The sequence below is a fragment of the Rattus rattus genome, chromosome 12, assembly GCF_011064425.1.
Source record: "Rattus rattus isolate New Zealand chromosome 12, Rrattus_CSIRO_v1, whole genome shotgun sequence".
Classification (NCBI taxonomy): domain Eukaryota; kingdom Metazoa; phylum Chordata; class Mammalia; order Rodentia; family Muridae; genus Rattus; species Rattus rattus.
In genome coordinates this window covers 48,672,312-48,690,769 of record NC_046165.1, presented here as the reverse complement: position 1 = coordinate 48,690,769, position 18,458 = coordinate 48,672,312, and the positions used below count along the sequence as shown (strand labels likewise).

At 41.3% G+C, this 18,458-nt stretch overlaps 1 protein-coding gene across 1 annotated transcript in view; it reads right to left on the bottom strand.

Moving 5' to 3' along the window:
• Cog3 (component of oligomeric golgi complex 3) overlaps positions 1-18,458 on the bottom strand; it is a 50,658-nt gene that overhangs the window by 13,362 nt on the left and 18,838 nt on the right. Inside the window, 11 exon segments of the mRNA XM_032918381.1 lie at positions 65-199; positions 306-394; positions 2,742-2,862; positions 5,205-5,294; positions 7,271-7,395; positions 10,269-10,374; positions 12,119-12,282; positions 13,409-13,548; positions 14,727-14,818; positions 15,608-15,734; positions 16,295-16,338. Coding sequence (XP_032774272.1) covers positions 65-199; positions 306-394; positions 2,742-2,862; positions 5,205-5,294; positions 7,271-7,395; positions 10,269-10,374; positions 12,119-12,282; positions 13,409-13,548; positions 14,727-14,818; positions 15,608-15,734; positions 16,295-16,338 — 1,233 coding nt within the window.

Sequence of the window (18,458 nt, the reverse complement as noted above, 5' to 3'; positions counted from 1 at the left end):
AGCCAATCTCACTCTCTGCCCACTATGCTAAGAAAGAGAGAGAAGGGCTCTAGAAGGTCTGCACCTTTGTCATGAACTCCTCCAGCGGCTCTACAAACAGCCTGGTCTGTTGCTGAATGAACTGCTCACAGGCTGACTTCAGGTGCCGATCCACATCCTTCTTAGAGTCAAGATAATGCTCTCTGATCTCAGGAGTTCCCTGAAAAAGATACAACAATTTCCTTCTGTTTGCGTGTGCCTAGAAATTACCAGACATGTAAAGAATATCACTTAGCTCCCACCACCAATGAAACAGTCCTTCTCACCTCCAACAAGAACTCTATCAAGGCATTGTTGCTATTCAGCCTAAAAAATCTCGGAACAGTCATAGGGTTCAGGATTTTAAATGCTGCATCTGTGAAACAAAATTACTCATCCAGTGAACAGGTACAGGTTCAACAGAGAAGCCCTTGCAACACTAGCTCTCTACTGCTGCCACCCAGGGAGCATCCATCCACACCTGGTCCCTCCGGGAAGGGCTAAGTGAGCTGAGCTCAGTAACCACACGCAACACAGCCATCTGCAGAGTCACAGCTACAAAGTTACTATTGATCACAATGATCCATTTACTCTTTTAAAAATGGGATAATATCCAAAGTCTCACTGTTTCCCCTTTAGATGCTAAGAGATTTCTTTTAGATGCACATACTTACCCAGCTTCTTTATGATCTTGGCTGGCACAGAAACTTATTCACTTGAATGGCAGTGAATAAAGAAATGTGTCAGCCAAGAAGAAAACACCAAGAGGACATATTTACCCCTTAACCTCCAGACTAACCAGAATCTCTGCAAGTACTAAGGTCTCATTGATGTTCAAATGCAATAAGATATAACATTAGTTATGAGAGGTTAGAGACTTAAGAGTGAAGACAGAAAGTATTATCAAGTGACAGTTTTTAAAAGACCATGGCTTTGCTTTACCACACTGGAAAAACAAAGCATGCACTGCTCCCAGCCCTGTTCTGCACACACATCCCCCAGTCATAAGTACTGCCTTGCACTGGGTCTGAATGAAAAGGAATCTCTATCAGATTTAGTACTCAGGAGAAACTCTTTGCAGAGAACAGAACTGAGTCACCATGTGGCAAGAGCATGACCATCATACTATATGGTAGGAAGAATCCCTGCCAAAATCTTAGTCCACTTCATTTTCTTGAGTTCTTTCTGCAGACTCAGAGCAGAACCAAGTGGCAGCAGCATCCAGATTAGAAAGAGATGAGAGCTAAGAACCATGCGGCATCCTATTACCCTATCAGCAGCCTCAAGCTCCACGTGGTTAAAAGCACCATTCTCACACCTCACACCAAAAGGAGGGAATCAACCAGGGAGCTGGGGACAGAAGCTCCTTGAGCAAACATGTTTTTTAAAACATTGGGCATTCTTTAAAAGCAAAGCCCAGGAAACCTGTATGCTATTTAAAAATAAAAATGACAAATTATATGACAAATACCACGGGCTTTACAAAATGAAAAGGCATTTGCTGTAGCTGTCACGTGACAGCACAGGGACAAACATGGGGCCCACTGCTTTGATGTGACTCATGAGGAGGCCAGCCTGGAACTCAGCTGAGCTACATCAAATCCTCTCTTTCAGAGAAGCAGTGTCAGGGGAACGAGAAGCTGCTACCTTTGGGATTCTTTAGCTGGCATTTCTGAATCACAGAAAATTATGAGTCACTATTCCTTCAGTTAGCTCAAGATTAAGAGTGAAGTTAACTCATTACACAAACAAATGCTTAAGGTATAAGAGCTTAAATCTCTGGAAATCACTGAGAAAAAAATCAGAGCTCACAAAAAAACTGTAAAAAAAAAAAAAAAACTTGTGATATTTATGGTGTGTCCTTAACTTACAGTCAAGAGCTTGACTTGTATGTATTTTCATCTCTTCAAAATCTGTTAACTCTGCCTGAGTCTAGTGGCACAAGACCTTTATCCTAACATTCAGGAGGCAGAGCAAGGTGGACCTCTGTGAGTTCAAGGCCAGCCTAGTCTACAGAGTGAGCTCCAGGACAGTCAGGGCTACACACAGAAACCCTGTCTAGAACCACGCCCCCCAAAATATCTGTAAGTTCAATAACAATAATTAAGACAAATGAATCATCTTTCCCAAGATGAATCAGAATTGACATATGTCACACAACCTTACTTAACAGTAACCATCCCCAACTTGATGTTACCTTAAGCACAGTAACACATTGTTGTGTTCATTTTCACTCTTAATGATCTTAGAAACCAAGGAAGGTAACACGATGTCACTGTGCTCCTTTTACACAGGAGAAAGAGGGGCTATTGAAGTTAACCACTCCTCAGTTCAAGTTTACACAAGAGCCAGAAATAAAACCTGGCTCTCAGGCACTCAGGTAAACCCCAACTTGATGACACATGCTATTTATTTTATAGGAATTTATTATAGTCATTCTCATCTTATAATTGCTTATAATGGTAGTATGTGGAAGGGCCCAGGAGAGTTAAACTATATTACATATGGAAATGTTCAGATATAGCTCCTTTAATAAAGAAAATACAACACATTAGAAGTACTTAGGATACTGACAGCTTAGTTTAGTATGAATAAGTAACATACTTAGCAAGCAAAGCATGCAAAAGAAATTGCAGATGAACATAAAATAAACCTGTAGCCTGTGCTGACACATCTGGACAGGTCAAACACACCCAACTGTGCCAGCCAGGACAACATAGTACCTCTAGTTTTCTTGAGGTCCAGGGAAATTTCCTTAATGGTGAATTCAGTGTGAAATGGAGCAATTTGTTCTCGAAGAATCAAAAGGTGCTTAATTAAGAAAAGTTGTCCATCAATCTGAGTCTAAATTATAAGAAAAAAGAAATGGATATTATCACAGATTAAACCAAAATAGGAACATATAAAAGGCACTATCATTCAACATTAAATCTATGCAAATTTGCGGCCTCAAGGTGACAATTCTCTGCAATACAATGAACTCTCTCCACCGTTACCCATGTCAAAGTTCTCTGGAAATTCTTGCTAAGACTTTGAACATTATCACTTGTTTCTACTTAAGGGGAATCCAAGAGAGCTAACCACACAAAAGCTAGGAAGAGAAGACTTTCAATTTGGCCAGAGGTTTAAAAAAATAAAAATGTTGCAACCTAAGAGACACACTGAGCAGCACAGAGACACTCAAAGGACGAGCCTGAACTGGCTCACTCACAGCCTTTTAGCTTCTCATAGGAGAACATCCTTCCCTATTTGGCCCACATGGTTTTGATATCCAAAATATTAGACACAGTACAAAAGGAGCCTCCAAATGTGAAATGGCCCGGCACCCCATCCTGGATCACCTGACACCCACCGAGTGCTGGCTGCCCTGTACAAGCCCTCTGCTAACTCAGGACTGTCCTCGAGAGCCCTGGGACTGAATGAAGTGGGGCTCTCAGAGCTCTGACCTGACCAAATCAGAATAATAATTATAGTCCTTGTGATAAAAGTTTGTGTCCCTCAAGGCCGAATTTTATGTTGAAAACATTTCTAATGAAGTTTGCATATTAAGTTAGGAAAACATCAAGTTACCCTTCATAAACGGAAGAGGACTCCTAAGCAGTGACTGCTCTCAGTCTCTCCTAAGAAGCACAACCACGTGAGACAGCCATGGGTACGAGCGGCTCACCTAGCTGGTGGGACACCGCAGCACACCAATGAGAAACGCTGCGCACTCTAAACACTTGTTCTAGCTGCAACTGAGTCACGTAGACTTCATTAAAGTCGCTGTCACTTAAGAAAATAGTACTATCTAATTTACTACACAGTAGGTGCTCAACTAAAAACACTCCTCAGTTGAAAGGCAAAAATGACAGATCTCAGCCACAAAAACAAATGTGCTAAGGATGCTTACCAAGCTGAAGGTTTCCAGACATTAACACTCAGAGCATGTGGGAGACAGAATTACATAAGGGACAGTGGAGAGCAAGTACAGCAGGCTCAGGGGCTTAAAGGAGATAGTGGTATAAGAGGCCACAGTGCATGACTGAATCTTCGGTTAAGTCAGCCTTTCCTCCTAATGAGCTGAGAAACATCTTCCTGTACAAAGCCCACAGATAATAAATCTGTAGGATCAGGGCAGAGCTCACCCAGCCCCCACGTGCTCCATGGCATTTCTACTACATAAAGCCACAGTCTGTATCTTGTTTCTGTTATCCTTTACACGTCCGTATCCAGGGAAGTGATGATTACTGATTGTTTCACATCTTTACATTTAGCAGCTGTGTAATATTCCATATACATACATGTTCCAGTTTAGTTAACCATCTCCACCAGGGACTAAGTTTCACCAAACATAAAATGTGAGAGATGAGTCTTGCTAACATTATTAGCTCTGCCTATCCAGAACTCATCTGTCCCATGCTCCTTTAATCCCTATGTAGAGATCTCTCTCGCCGCCATGCACAAGAGGAGAAACAGCCACAAAGGCTTCTCTAGGGACAACTTCCATCAGGAGACTCTCCTCCATTATCTGAAGTTTTGAAGTTAGAAATGGAATCTGTCGATCTGGAATGCACCGGCTTGAAGACTGCAATCACAGGCGCACTGTGGCTACCAGTGGCCTCCGAGCTCCTTCTCTGCAGGCGCAGGCTTCCTGGGAGAGGTGAGGAGGGCAGTGCTGCTGTCCAGGCTCCACTTCCTGGTAAGGCCAAGGGAGAAGCACAGAGCAGAAGCTTCCAGCCCCAGAGCCCGTGCTGATTCCAAACCATAAGCCATGTGGTCACGGCAGCTACTGTAAGTCACATCGAAGCTAACTGGCTGATTTCCTCCAGGTAAGGCCATTCAACTATTTAAAATACTGTAGGGATGATGGCCTGTTGTTTCCTTGAACACACTTTCTTGGTATTCTGGGGAAACAGCAGTACCACTCCCTCAGGCTCTAAGCAGTAACAAGGAATCTTTCTCCTACAGCATTAGACCCTCACTCAGTCCCATTCCTAGAACATTAGCAAAGTAGACTCTCTTAGTGCAGTCTTCTGTGAGCATATAATGAAATACCAGTTTCCTTCAAAGGGTCTCTAAATTCTCTCCTACTAAACAAACAAATCTTACTGCTAAGTAGCTTTAAATTTCTGTGACTCTAAATAAATGACATGTTGCACAGTACTATTACAAGTAATAAACTTTCACCTAACACTTCATCAAACCTTGTTTTTGCTGATAGACTCTGATGCTCCTAGCAAGGACTGTATGCAAGCAGACAAGGCTTCCTGTGATAATCCTTGGAACACCGCCCTCTGGTGGAAGAAGAGAGAAACATCAGCCTTGTAGTCGTTGACAAAACAGAAAAAGGAAAGCGCAAAGCCATGAAAGCAGGGAACAGTGTTTACCTCCATACTTAAACCATTCTCCCTCAAATATTTTATGCCCATTCAATCTTTCAGGACTACCACATGGCTCTGTAATGTGTACTCATGTCTGGAAATGCTCATGTGTCCTTTACTAAACAGGTTAGCACTGTGCTGGTCACTGGGAGGTACAGGGCTCAATTAAGCAGGCAGGATTAACCTTACAGAATATTCACTCCAGAACAATCTCAGTTAGTGTGCTAGAACTTGCTATGTAGTGCATGCTGGCCTCAGACTCCAGACCCTCCTTCCTCAGACTCCCTAGTACTAGACTCCCATAAATATTGTGTACCACCACACCTAGCTAGTAGGCTACTTCTAAACTCAAAATTAACTATAAAACAAACTCTCAGTGAATCTTCTAAAAATGTATCCAGGTAATTAGAGAAGACACTTTAAGATCTGTATGCATGGCTCTTCTCTGAAATCTTCTTTTAAACAGAAGAAAATGGAAACAACATAATCGACAGGACAAAGTTGACCAAATAAATAAATATTTTGAAATATAAAAATATAAATTTTAGAATACTGTGAAAAGTACAGAGCATTCTGAGGCATTTGGTTAAATTTGTGTAAGTGAGGGCTGGAGAGATGGCTTACATGGTTAAGAGAACTGGCTGCTCTTCCGGAGGACCCCAGGTTTGAGCTACCTACACAGTGGCTCACAACCATCTATGACTCCAGGTTCATCTGTGATGCCTTCCTCTATAATCCTCTGGTACAGCATATACATGATGCCCAGATATATATGCAGGCAAAACATGTATACACATCAAATATACATTTTAAATTTTAAGTAAAATTCAGTGGAGCCAGGCTTGGTGGCACCTGCCTATAATCAAAAGGCAGGACAGTCTCAGTGACAATATCAAGAAGGAGGCCAGCCTGGACTATAGAAGACACTGTCTGGGAAGCAGGGGAGACACAAACAAAAAATAAATGAATAAAAGATTTATACTTCAGAGCTAGGCACACCTATTCCTTTTGAGCTATATTCTTAAAAAGTAGAGGAGTCTGAACAACTCGTTACATGACTTCTCTTCACATGCAGTAGGATTATAATCAATTAAAAAAGAGTTGAAATCACCAAATCTATACAACTATTTTGCTCTAAACATTACCCACTGGCAACAAATATGTATTCAAATCTGCCACTGTAGGGAATAAAACTGTATCATTAAGTCAGCATGCTTAAAATAACTGTTTCTCAAACCAATGCAAGGTCTAAAAAGGTGCTTTAAAAAAAGTTCTGCTGACTTCAGAAGTAACTAAACTTAGTTCATGGCTAGGAACATGGGCAACCTCACACTACTTGTTAAGGATGCTGGCTGAAAGTTAAGTGCAAAGCCAATTTACAGGGATGAGGCATGGTGGTGCCCACCTGAAATACCAGCACAGGGACCTGCAGATTCAAGGTCAACTACAGCCACCTGCTTAGCAAGACCTGGTCTCAACAACAAAAACAGACTGCAGTGGCCACATTTAATGCTAACTATTAAATGCATCTCAGCGTACTGCCTCAAATTCCTGCATCTCTTTTCTTCACATAAAAACTAAAGCAGAGACATTAATTAGTAATTTTAAACTTATTCATGATCATAGACTCCTTTAAAATTTGATAAAAACTACAGCCTTGGTCCTCAGAGGGACACAAATATAAACACATATTTAAAATTTACCCACAGTTTCAAGGAGCCCTTAAAATAGATTAACCTTCAAATTACCACCATATCTAAAGATCAAAAGTCTAAGAATATCAACAAAATACTGCATCAGGCTCTTAAAGTAGATTAAACTTAAAAATATTCCAAGCAAATCCTAGAATAAACAAGTCACAGTAAAGATATAAGGACTCACACACATACATCTATGCATCTGTATAATTTGGAGAGACAGACAAGCGTCCTTCGAACTGTGGGGTACCACATCCCGTGAAGATCTGCTGGAGAAACCGTGCTCTGTGGCCTAGGACTGAGGGAGTCTGTTGAACCTAAAACCCAAATGGAAAAACACATATTCCAGGCCTGTAGATATCTGTCATACAGTAAATCACATGGCAGCTATAAACTATTTATTTACAGTGGCTATCACCAATTTTCCCCCACTAAAGTTTAATAAAAGTACCCTAGAAGTCTAAACCAGTGATAAGTAAGGGTTAAGACTTTAAAACTGGAGTCCACATGGACACACACATTCCACCTGCACACAGATGCTCAATACCATTCAACCCTAGTGTTCTTCACAAACTATGATCAATACTCTTTATGGACTACATCAACAGCATATCTGAGGACCACAAACAGGTTCTAGAAGATCTATTTGCAGTACACACCAATGAAGGTAGAGAGTGAGGAGAAAATGCTAATGTTTCCAGTACAGGGATAGACTCGAGGCCTCACAATGCTGGGCAAACACAGCCACTGCACTACAGTCCCATTCCCCTCCTTTTAAATCCTGAGACAGCATCCTGCTAAGTTGTTCATGCTGCCCTAAATTCACTGGTAGTTTAGGCAGGTCTTCAACTTGTGATCCTCTTCACTCAGCCTCCCAAGTAGCCAGGGAGGTTACTACACCAGGCCAGGTAAAACACGGCCATCTTAAACAGGACATGGGTCAAAGCTGGCTTGTCTGGCACCTTGCCTTCAGTTCTGAGTTTAACACTTAACAGGTCTGGTTGGTACACTAGTTCTCAGATGATAAGAACTGTCTCCACAATTGGAAAGGTCAGAGAAAGCAGTTTTTGGCCATCAGAGAGTGCCTGAACAGGATACCTTAGCAAGAGAATCAGTCACTTCAGTATCCAAAGCCCAACTTAAAACAACCACAAAGGTGGTGCTTGTATACATCTCTGAGGCAAGAGCTGATTCTCACATAACTGTGGTTACACGAGAGATGTCCTCATTCTGGAGAGACACAATACTACTGGAGGGCAAAGCAAGGACATTAACCATTTAGTGTCTGGCTGCCTGGTGTCGGGGCACATATCTTTAATGCCACCACTTGAGGCTGATGGAGAATTGTCAAGCCTTCAAGGAGAGCAATAAGACAATAAGACCCTGCCAAGAAAGTGTGTTTGTGTGCATTTATGATAATGCTGTCTCAAATCTAAGTCTCTACATATTTTTTTCAATAATAAAGTATATGATAAATTAGTAATATTGCAAAGTAAACATTATTTCTTTTTTTAAAAAAAAATCTAGATGTGGCCAAGCATCGGTGGCACATGTCTTTAATCCAAGCACTTGAGAAGCAGAGGCAAACAGACCCCTGAGTTTGAGGCCAGCCTTGTAAACACAGCTACTTCCAGGACAGCCGGGGATACAAAGAAATACACAGAAATGCATGCTCCCCCACCCCAAAAAAATTCGTATCTGGATTGTTCAAAATCTGAAGAGGGGCTGGTATGATGGCTCAGTGGTCAAGAGCACTGGCTGCTCCTCTATAGCCTGAGTCCGTTCCCAGCACCTATGGCAGCTCACAACCCTCTGTAACTCCAGCTCCAGAGGCTCTGAAGCCCTCTCTGGCCCCAAAGGCACTATATGCATGTGGTATACAAACACAGATGTAGGGAAAACATCCATTCACAGAAAATAAAGATAGAGGGGAAAACTCTTTAAATAAATAATAAAAGTTTTGAAGGTATACTTTTTCCAAAATTGTGTAACACTTGTATAATCTTTAATCCCTTCAATAAGGCCATTCCTCAATCTACGATCTAATTTTAAATTTCTTAAAGCCAGTGGAGTCCTTGCCTAGAACACACAAAGACATGGATGTCATCCCTCAGCACTGCAAATGCAGTATAGCGGAGCGAACCAGTAATCCCAGCATTCAGAAAGTAGAGGCAGGAAGATCAGAAGTTCAAAGACAGCCTAGTCTACACAAAACCCTGATGGAGAGGGAGGAAGGGGAGAGGGAGGGGAGGAGAGGGAGAGGGAGAGGGAGGAGGAGGGGAGGGGAGGGAGAGGGAGAGGGAGAGGGGAGGCCAAAGAACACTTAGGCAGTAGAGTCCCTAGAGTTTTATCTGTAGGGTCCCTCCTTCACATTAAGCACTAAAAAGTACTAAGGAAGACTTGGGCCATCAGGAGCTGTAGCCAGCTTGTCTGCTCACTCTTTACTCACCTATTTAGCTGTACCAGAGGAGAATCTCCTGGCATAGCCACAAACCATAGCAGGACAGGGCAAACCCATGGTCCTCTGGCAACTCCTCTGACATCACTCTCTCCATGAGCCCTGGGCCCTCCCCTTCCTTCAGGTCTCCACACTATCCACATTCCACATGCTCAGTGGAGAGCAGCTGAACAACAGAGGGCACAGTTCTAGATCCTTCCCTGTTGGCTGGCTTCCTTGCTGCTGTAATACACTAACCAAAACCTACATAGGGGAGGAAGGGGCTATGTAATCTTACAGCTCCTAAGTCACAGTCTGTCACTAAAGGAAGCCAGAGCAAGAGCTCAAGACAGACACCTTAAGCAGAGGCTGGGGAGGGATGCTGCTTACTGGCTTGCTCTCCATGGTTTCTGAAGCCTGCTTTCTTATACAACTCAGGACCACTACACCAAGAGTGGTACGTGACTTTACCTGACCTGCTCACACTCTATAAAAACATCTCCAGTTTCCAGACACCATACCTCACACTGAACCCCGCCTCCTGCACCCAGCATATGCCTTTCCCCACTTCTATGCCCCAAAGCCCTTCATGGTCTCGGAGCGTCCAGTATATGCCATTAGCATTTTACTCTACTGAATAACATTTGGGATCTATCAATCTGCTCCAGAAAGTCTGAAAGTCAGAGATACAGTCCACAGTGAGGTTAACTAACTGAATGAACGGATGACAGAAGTTAAGCCATCATAACATACCAGACTTTCTTAAACTACTGGACTCTCCTTCTTCTAACCGTACATCTGAAAAGGAAGCTTCTGAAGGTGTCTTCTTCTGTTCATCCTTTAAACTCTGTGCAATTTGCTACATAGAGAAACAAGAAAGAATACTCAGGTGCAATTTTTCTTTGCATTTTACAATCTGGACCAGCTGAAGAGATGTTCTGGGAACTCCTATAATACTCAAGGATCATCCAAAGGTATCATTACAAAGTAGAAATACTCCTTCATAATCACCACCTCAGCCTTTAATGGTAAGGCCTCATATGTCCCTTTGATATAATGAAGTCAACTCTTCTGTATTCTCACCAAAACAATTAAAAAAAAAAAAAAAAACAAGAACAATGAGACAAATCCTTGTTCCTTCAAAACAGTCAGTTATAAAAATAAAACACAAAACAAAGTAGAAGAGAAGCCTTAACTTTTTTTTTTTTTTTTTTTTTTTTTTTTTTTTTCGAGCTGGGGACCGAACCCAGGGCCTTGTGCTTCCTAGGCAAGCACTCTACCACTGAGCTAAATCCCCAACCCCTTAACTTCATTTTTTTATACTTTATACTTTGCCATGAGCAAAGCCAAGTATCAATAGTCCTTAGCTTGGGGTGGAGCAACAACTGCAAAGCTAGCATGACAGGCTTCTTTTCCAAGGGCCCTCATCTGGTCCCCAGCTCCCACATCAAGCAGGGGTACCACAAGCACTCACACCCACCTGCTTCTCCAGCTTCAAGGGGACCCTATGCCTTCTGGCCTCCATAGAGACACTCACAGCACACATACATACATACATACACACACATACATACATGCATGCATACATAAATAATTTTTTAGTTTTAAGTACTCAAATTACTTTCTATGATCAAGTGACAAACCATACTAACAAAAAATCTAAGGTGATATGACAAGAGCATTAACAACTGCTGACTCTGAAACCCTGGCTATCTGAGCCCAGAACTGTAGGAATGCTGTTGTTTTTAGGTGAAAATTCTACTATGATTATGTTAAAATAAAATGACCCTGACCTTCCAGAGTTACCTACCAAAGTATTTACAGGTTGAAACAATGCCTGAAACAAACCTCCCTAAAACAGCTGAGGAGAGCAGCAGGTAGAAGTAAAGACGACACTGTTGGACTCATTGGGGTCACTGCATTACTATAAAAGACTTTGCTGTTCTTCCTAAGCTTCCCTTTACAAGCTCTGCACCTTAACAACCTGCCATAGCACTGACAGCCTAGGCAGCCTGTGAACCTGCCCAAAGGTCACAGCAAATAACGAAATCAGAGCTGCTACAACATAATCCAGAGCACAGCAAAGGGCCAGGCTACCGTCACTAACTGTGGTGGCTGCTATTTAAAAAAAAAAAAATTGGGTGTGTGTGTATGTGTGTGTGTATGTGTGTCTGCGTGTGTATGTGTGTGTGTGTGTGTGTGTGTGTATGTATGTGTGTATGTGTGTGTGTATGTGTATGCATGTGTGTGTGCGTGTGTGTATGTGTGTATGCATGTGTGTGTGCGTGTGTGTGTGCGTGTGTGTGTGTGTGCATATGTGTGTATGCATATGTGTGTGTGTGTGTGGCATATTTTATATGTCATTCACAAAGAAATGAGAATCACTAACTCAGTTTAAAAGTTAAAGATGCATGTATCATCCTGACAAAGGAGAGAAAGCCATAGAGAAAGGTTACCCGACAGAAGAACAGACTAACCATCTGTATTCAGTTCCTTAGTTTCCATTCCAATGACTTCATGGCAATCGATTTGGTTTTATATTCTATGTCAGTGTAAGACATCCCCAAAGTGTCTGGGAGCAGTGAGCAGATGAAGAGACCCACCTCCATCATGACAAGCTTATCAGGGTACGCCAGGTCTCCAGGAGCTGGTTTTTATAGCCTGTGATGTCCGTCCTGAATGTAGATATGGGTGCGATACACAAGCCTCTCTTGTACATCTTCCAACATCTGCTTTTACTCCAGCTGCAAAGGCCCCAGCTGTTCAGCTTTAAAAAAAAAAAAAAAGTCATTATCCAGCCCGGCTTCCTCTTAACTAAGCGGAGATCACTGGCCTGCCCTGACGCGGCACGAACCACTCTCCTTCAGACACTGTTGCTGAACTTTTACTCCAATATGGCTCATTGATATTAGGAAAATACAATGAACAGCTCTCCACTGCCTCAGGTTTGCCAGGGGAAATAAATCACCACCTTCTTCAGGACTGTGAAAACTGCATTATATTATTATTTACATTCATAGTGAGTCTGGGTCTTGAGAGGACACTGTGCTATGTTAATTCACACAGCTCAGCACAACACTACAAGATACCTCAGGCAGCTTACCAATATGAATTTATATAATTTTTCTCCCTTTCTAAAATGCCACTAATGTTAAAACATAAATCAGTACTCTCTTTCCAAGGGTCAGGGACTAGAGATACTGCACAGTAATGGAAAACATTCATAGCTCTTGAAAATCACCCTACATTCAGAAGCACTGGGATAGAGAAATCACGGACAGAACGAGCTAACTACAGAAAGAGCGACTTTGGAGAGCAACGTGATGCCGGCTGATGGAAGTGGCAGCAGCAATAACCCCCAGCACACAGAGGGACCATTTCAAAACAGGTTTTCCAAGACATCAAGCCACGCTCCCTACCGCAATCTAATCAGGAGACACCAGCTGAGAGAAGAGCTGTTCTCATGGACACGGAAGACGATGGGGCACCACTACTACCTAAGTATGCTAACAACTCCTTGCTCTCAATCGAAAGCATGACGTGAGCTGACTCTGGTGTGCTAGATCCCTAACGAAAGCCAAGGGTCAGTTTTCTCTGGACTCCAAAGGCCAAAATGGAAAGTGACAATTTCACTACTGACTTCACCAGATTTCAAAACTCTTATCTGTTTAATTTGTACCATTAAATGGTTCCAAATGAAGACACACATTTACTTGAAAAGGAGTAAGATAGTAACCCAAGCTCCAAAACGTTAGCCTTCTACTTGAAAATTTTAAAACTTAAAAACTAAGTATGTATGAACTGTGGCTGTTAAGGAAAATCCTATCTTTGTCACATTCACTGACCACAGATAGTTAAGAAGTCCTTTAAAGTGATCACTTCTGCATAGTTACCGTTGTTCTGTACATGGTCTTCGAGCACCTCATTTTTAAGAATCCCACAGAGCTCAGACAGAGTCTCTAGGTGAATGACGTGGATGATCAACGGCCGGAACACGTCATACAGTGACACGCACAGTTTCTCCAACAGCTCGCTGAACAGAAGGACAGAGTAAGTTGTTGATAGTAAAATGCTCAGGATATTTTCCAATGTGCATCTCCTCTAGTCAGAAAAAAGAATAATGTCGACTGGAAAATGGTAACTGGGCACACACTATAGCGTGAGGATCGAGAATGAGTCTGTAGATTCCTTTTGTTCTAAAATCAACACTTAACTGTAACAGTTAATCCACACTAGATGTCTCCAACTATAAGTCAACCATTTACAAATTTTAACACTAATTTTATATTGTTTCAAAATATGGTTTATTCCAGTAAGCATTATTACTTTTTATATTCTACATCACTGCAGATCAAACAGTTATCCCCACACATACCAAACACATCTTCAAACTTAAAAAAAAAAAAAAAAACACCAGTCAGGTGGAGCACACCTTTAATCCTAGCACTTGAGAGGCAGAAGCAGGCAGATCTCTGTGATTCAAAGCCAGCCTGGTCTACACAGTGAGTTCCAGGACAGCCATGGCTACTTAGAACTCTGTCTCAAAAGAAACTCACAACAACAACAACAACGTTTAAGAAGAAAAAGAACTCAAGTACTTTGAGCCCACACCAAGTATTCCGGGAAATTTTAAGCATTTGAAGAAACAAGGTTAGGGTGTACGTTCTTCAGGCTGCTAACAGTGCCCTTCTACATACAGATCTTCACTGAGGAATCACCAACCAAAATCAGGAAATACATTTCTCTCTTCCTAAATATGAGTCAAAATCTTGGGATCTTTTTGATACAAAAACATGGGAGAATCAAGTGACTAACAGTGGTCCTGAAAACCACTTTTCAAAAATGATTATCATAGAACATGTATATTTGTAAGTACTGTTTATCAGTTACCCACACAGAATTCTAAACTAGAAAGAACCAGTATATGGAGGCTCCATATCCCAGGGCTTAGTTCTTAGACTTCTTGGTTTCATCCCAGAATGTCTCCAAACATTACTACAAAAAATGTGAAAGTATGCTTTCTTTTCACTACAGACTTAAAAAAACAATCGTACTCAACAATATTCTGCTTCCGTACACAACACAGTTCAAACACTGTAGTTAACTGTAGAATGTATTAGAATATATACAATATATCTACAATATATTGCTCCATTACTGTCAACAGCAAATTAAGTCTTATCCACAAGAGCCATTCCATGCATCACTTACTCTAATTTTGATGTTGGCTTTGTAAAAAATTCATTGTAAAGTTGGTGCTCATCTTGGCAGACATGGACCATAAAGGCACAGCCACTGCGAACCTGCAATAAACAAGCACATGCCACTCAAACACAACCTCCAGCTCTTATAGAGAGATTACACACAGGTTTATAAGCAACTCTCTGGAAAACAGAAAATGGGTGGTTCTCAATGGATTACTGCAAAATAGGATCCAATTTTAATTTCTTACTGTTTTATTTTCTTGAAAATAAACATGATTTTCTAGTTAAAAGAGGGTTAAAAGGGGGTACTTTTAAAAAGAGTTTTTAATATGTTTTTCTAAAGTATGAGTTAAAGTCACACTGAACAAAAGGGCATTTCTGCATGGAGAACTAAGCTGGTGGCACAAACATGTAACCCCTGCAATCAGAAGGCTGAGGTGGGACAAGCAAACATCAAGCAAATCTAGGTTGCATAGTGGCTTAAACCAAAAAAGGAAAAAAGAAAAGGAACACCTAAAAATTACTTTTAACATAAACCCACTAACTCTGAAACTTCATCTTTCAAAGATGAATTCAAAGACATATTCAAAGAAATGTACATACTTATAAATCTTCATATTGAAAAAAAAGTAAGACTATTTTACAAAGTTGAAGGACTAATTTCCAGTATGGAAAAATCCTTGATTTGGGAAGCAGAACAATGTCAGCTTGCTGAGTCGGATATGACTGACTTTCTCCACAACGCTGAGCGCCACAGAAATAAGGTTAGAGGTGCTGACTAGCATCGGGAATACAGTCAGACTTGGAGAAGAGTTTTCCAAGTCAAAATGGTGAACCAGCATAGCTCAAAGAGCAAAGCGCAGGCCTTGTCTACCAGCAGGCACTCACCAAGGCACAATGGTCTCTGTTGTTCTGGCTGGTTAGCTCCGTGACAGTGTAGGCAATACTTGGGCCCAAAAGGAGCTCCCGCTGATCAAGGTAACACTGGTGGATATCATTGAGCAGGTGCTGGTATCTGACAGAGGCAAATGAAGAACAAGATGAGACATACTGTATGATTCCTCCTCTCCTGTGTGGCGGCTGGATTTACACATACACACACAAGACATGAAAGTAGAGGGGGCCAGCTGGGGAAAGGAGAGACCTACTAACGAACAGATAGAGAGGAAGGGGATGGGGAAGGAGTAAGGTCAAAGTACATGAGACGGCTGAATTAAAATACCTTTAAAATCACTACAGACAATGGACATAAAATACTGTCAACTAAAAAAAATAGTAAGACTAGAGTACACATTTTATTAATTTTTATTTGAAATACAAAAATTAAATATGATCTTAAATTCCAGAATAGGTTGCCAGGCTTCTAAAGCCATAATGGCCGCCTCTCATTTGCTCACACCTGCCTGCCTGAGAAAGAAGGAAATTGTGCTACTACCGCCATGACAAGCTTGCTAAGTCAAGCCCGAGGCTCTGCTCTCTAAACAGACTGTGTGGCTGAGAAGAGGGGGAGGCAGCTGCTCCGAGACTGTGGAGAGCAACACTGGGAGGGCGGGACAAGAGGACAAGAGTACTCACTCGGGTATCTTCTCAGACCGTTGCTCTATTTGTTCAATGAGAGTCTGAAACAAAGAAAGGCACATTATATGTCCACCGGCCTTAACTGTACTTTCCATCACTTACTGGTTATGTTGGTATCCCTCACTTAAGTAACAATGTGAAAAAGTTAAAAATCATAAAAATGGCATATAAAAAGCAATCATGCTCAATACCACAGTATATATTTTTCAGGGTTTTTATATTCAATTAGCACATTTCCTTTCCTGCTTGCTCTTTCTTTCCTTTAATTTTCTTTATATGTTTGGGTGCTTTGCCTGCATGTGTATCTGTGCATGTGGGTCCCACCAGTGCCCAGGGAGGTCAGAGGAGAGCGTTGGATCCTGAGACTGGAGTTCCAGTCAGTTGTGAGCACCATGTGAGTGTGGTGGGAATCAAGCCTGGATCCTCTGGAAGAGCATCCAGTGTTCTTAACCAATGAACTATCTCTCTAGCCACATATTTTCTTTTAATCAAAGCTAGAACTGTGCTCTATATTTAGCTCTATAATCTGATGAATAAATGTTTTAATAACATTTCATAAATATTTTTCTATCATTAAACACTTTAATAATAGAACACAGTAAAGGCACAGAAAGCTTTATACACCACCTGGTACCTACTACACACTCAAAAAAGTATTGCAAACAACATTTAAAGCATTGCATAAAGCTGGTTATGATGGCATATGCCTATAATCCCAGTGCTTGGGAAGGTGAAACAAAAGAAGCACTGGGGAATTCCCAGCCAGCCTGAGTTCAATGTTGAGTTGAAGCCACCCTGGGCTACACATAAGGCAGTATCCTATCTCAAACAGAAGCAGCAACAGAAGTTAAATAAATGAATATAGCATCATATGAAATGGTTGTATATTATCCTGTGGGTAGATGTACTCAAAATCAACTGTTCTGTCCAGCATTTGTTTCGGAAGAATCAGAGCCACTAATTCACGGTGTCAGACAGATGTTCTGCTACATCAGAGCCAGGCAGGAAGGGTCGCTTCTCTGAGATCCCATAAAGCACACTACATCGTGAGTATCTAATCTTTCTCTTGGTTTTTTCCCAGAGTTGTATTTATTTTTTCGTGTATGAGTGTTTTGCCTGTGTGTGTATCCGTGTTCTATGTGTCTGAAGGAATCACAAGAAGGTATCAGGTCCCCTTGGACGGGAGTTACCCATTCTTGATTAACTGCTGCTAAGAACTGGACCTGGACACTCTGGAACAGCGGCCAGGGTCCTTAACCACGGAGCCTTCTCTCCAGCTCCAAGTAAGTCCTCTGTAAGCACCACTGTGGGCCCTTCAGCATACTGAACCACAGACATATACTTTATGTTCTTGGTCTATCTGTTCTGCTAAAACTATTTTTTGGAAAAGAATATATTTACACCCCTATCAACAGTATTACTATCACTGAAACCTCAAAACAGTATTATTATACCTTAATTTGACATTTCTAAGACAGAAAACAACCCTTACCTGGCATGCATTCCCACACTTCATGAGTTACCTGGCCATTTTATAATATATATGCATCTTTCTTAACAAACATTTCAGCTTCCACCTTTATTTTACTATTTAAGAATTAGAATTCTTAATTTTTATACCCTTAATCTTATAATCTTTTTTGAAATAATTCTTAGTTGTATTTTGGGGGTCTACTTACTAATCTAATATTTATTAGATCACTTATAATGCATTCTGATAATGTTATAAAATAAAAAGGTTGTTTTTTTATCGAGATACTTAACTAATTTTTCTAATACATGTAGAAAACTCTAGATCTTCCTTTTTACTGAATGCTCTAACTTCTAGTATTTTCCATGTCAGTGATCTGTCAGTGAATTCTTAAATCAACAAATTTTCCAAAATTTTGTTCTGTCTTGCTGACCTAAAGAAATCCTTCCTCAGGGCTGTAGATGGGCTCAGTGGTTAGGATCAGTGGATGTTCCTGTGGAGGACACAGGACCACTTCCCAGCACCCACCATGGCAGCTTTACATGTGGTGCACATATGCAAGCAAAGTACTCACACAAATAAACAAGTCTAAAAAAAATCCTTCTGTAATTTTAGCTGACAGCACATTCCAACCAATAAACTACACGGAAAAGAACAGACATTCCAAACGTAACTCTCAGCCAGGACCAG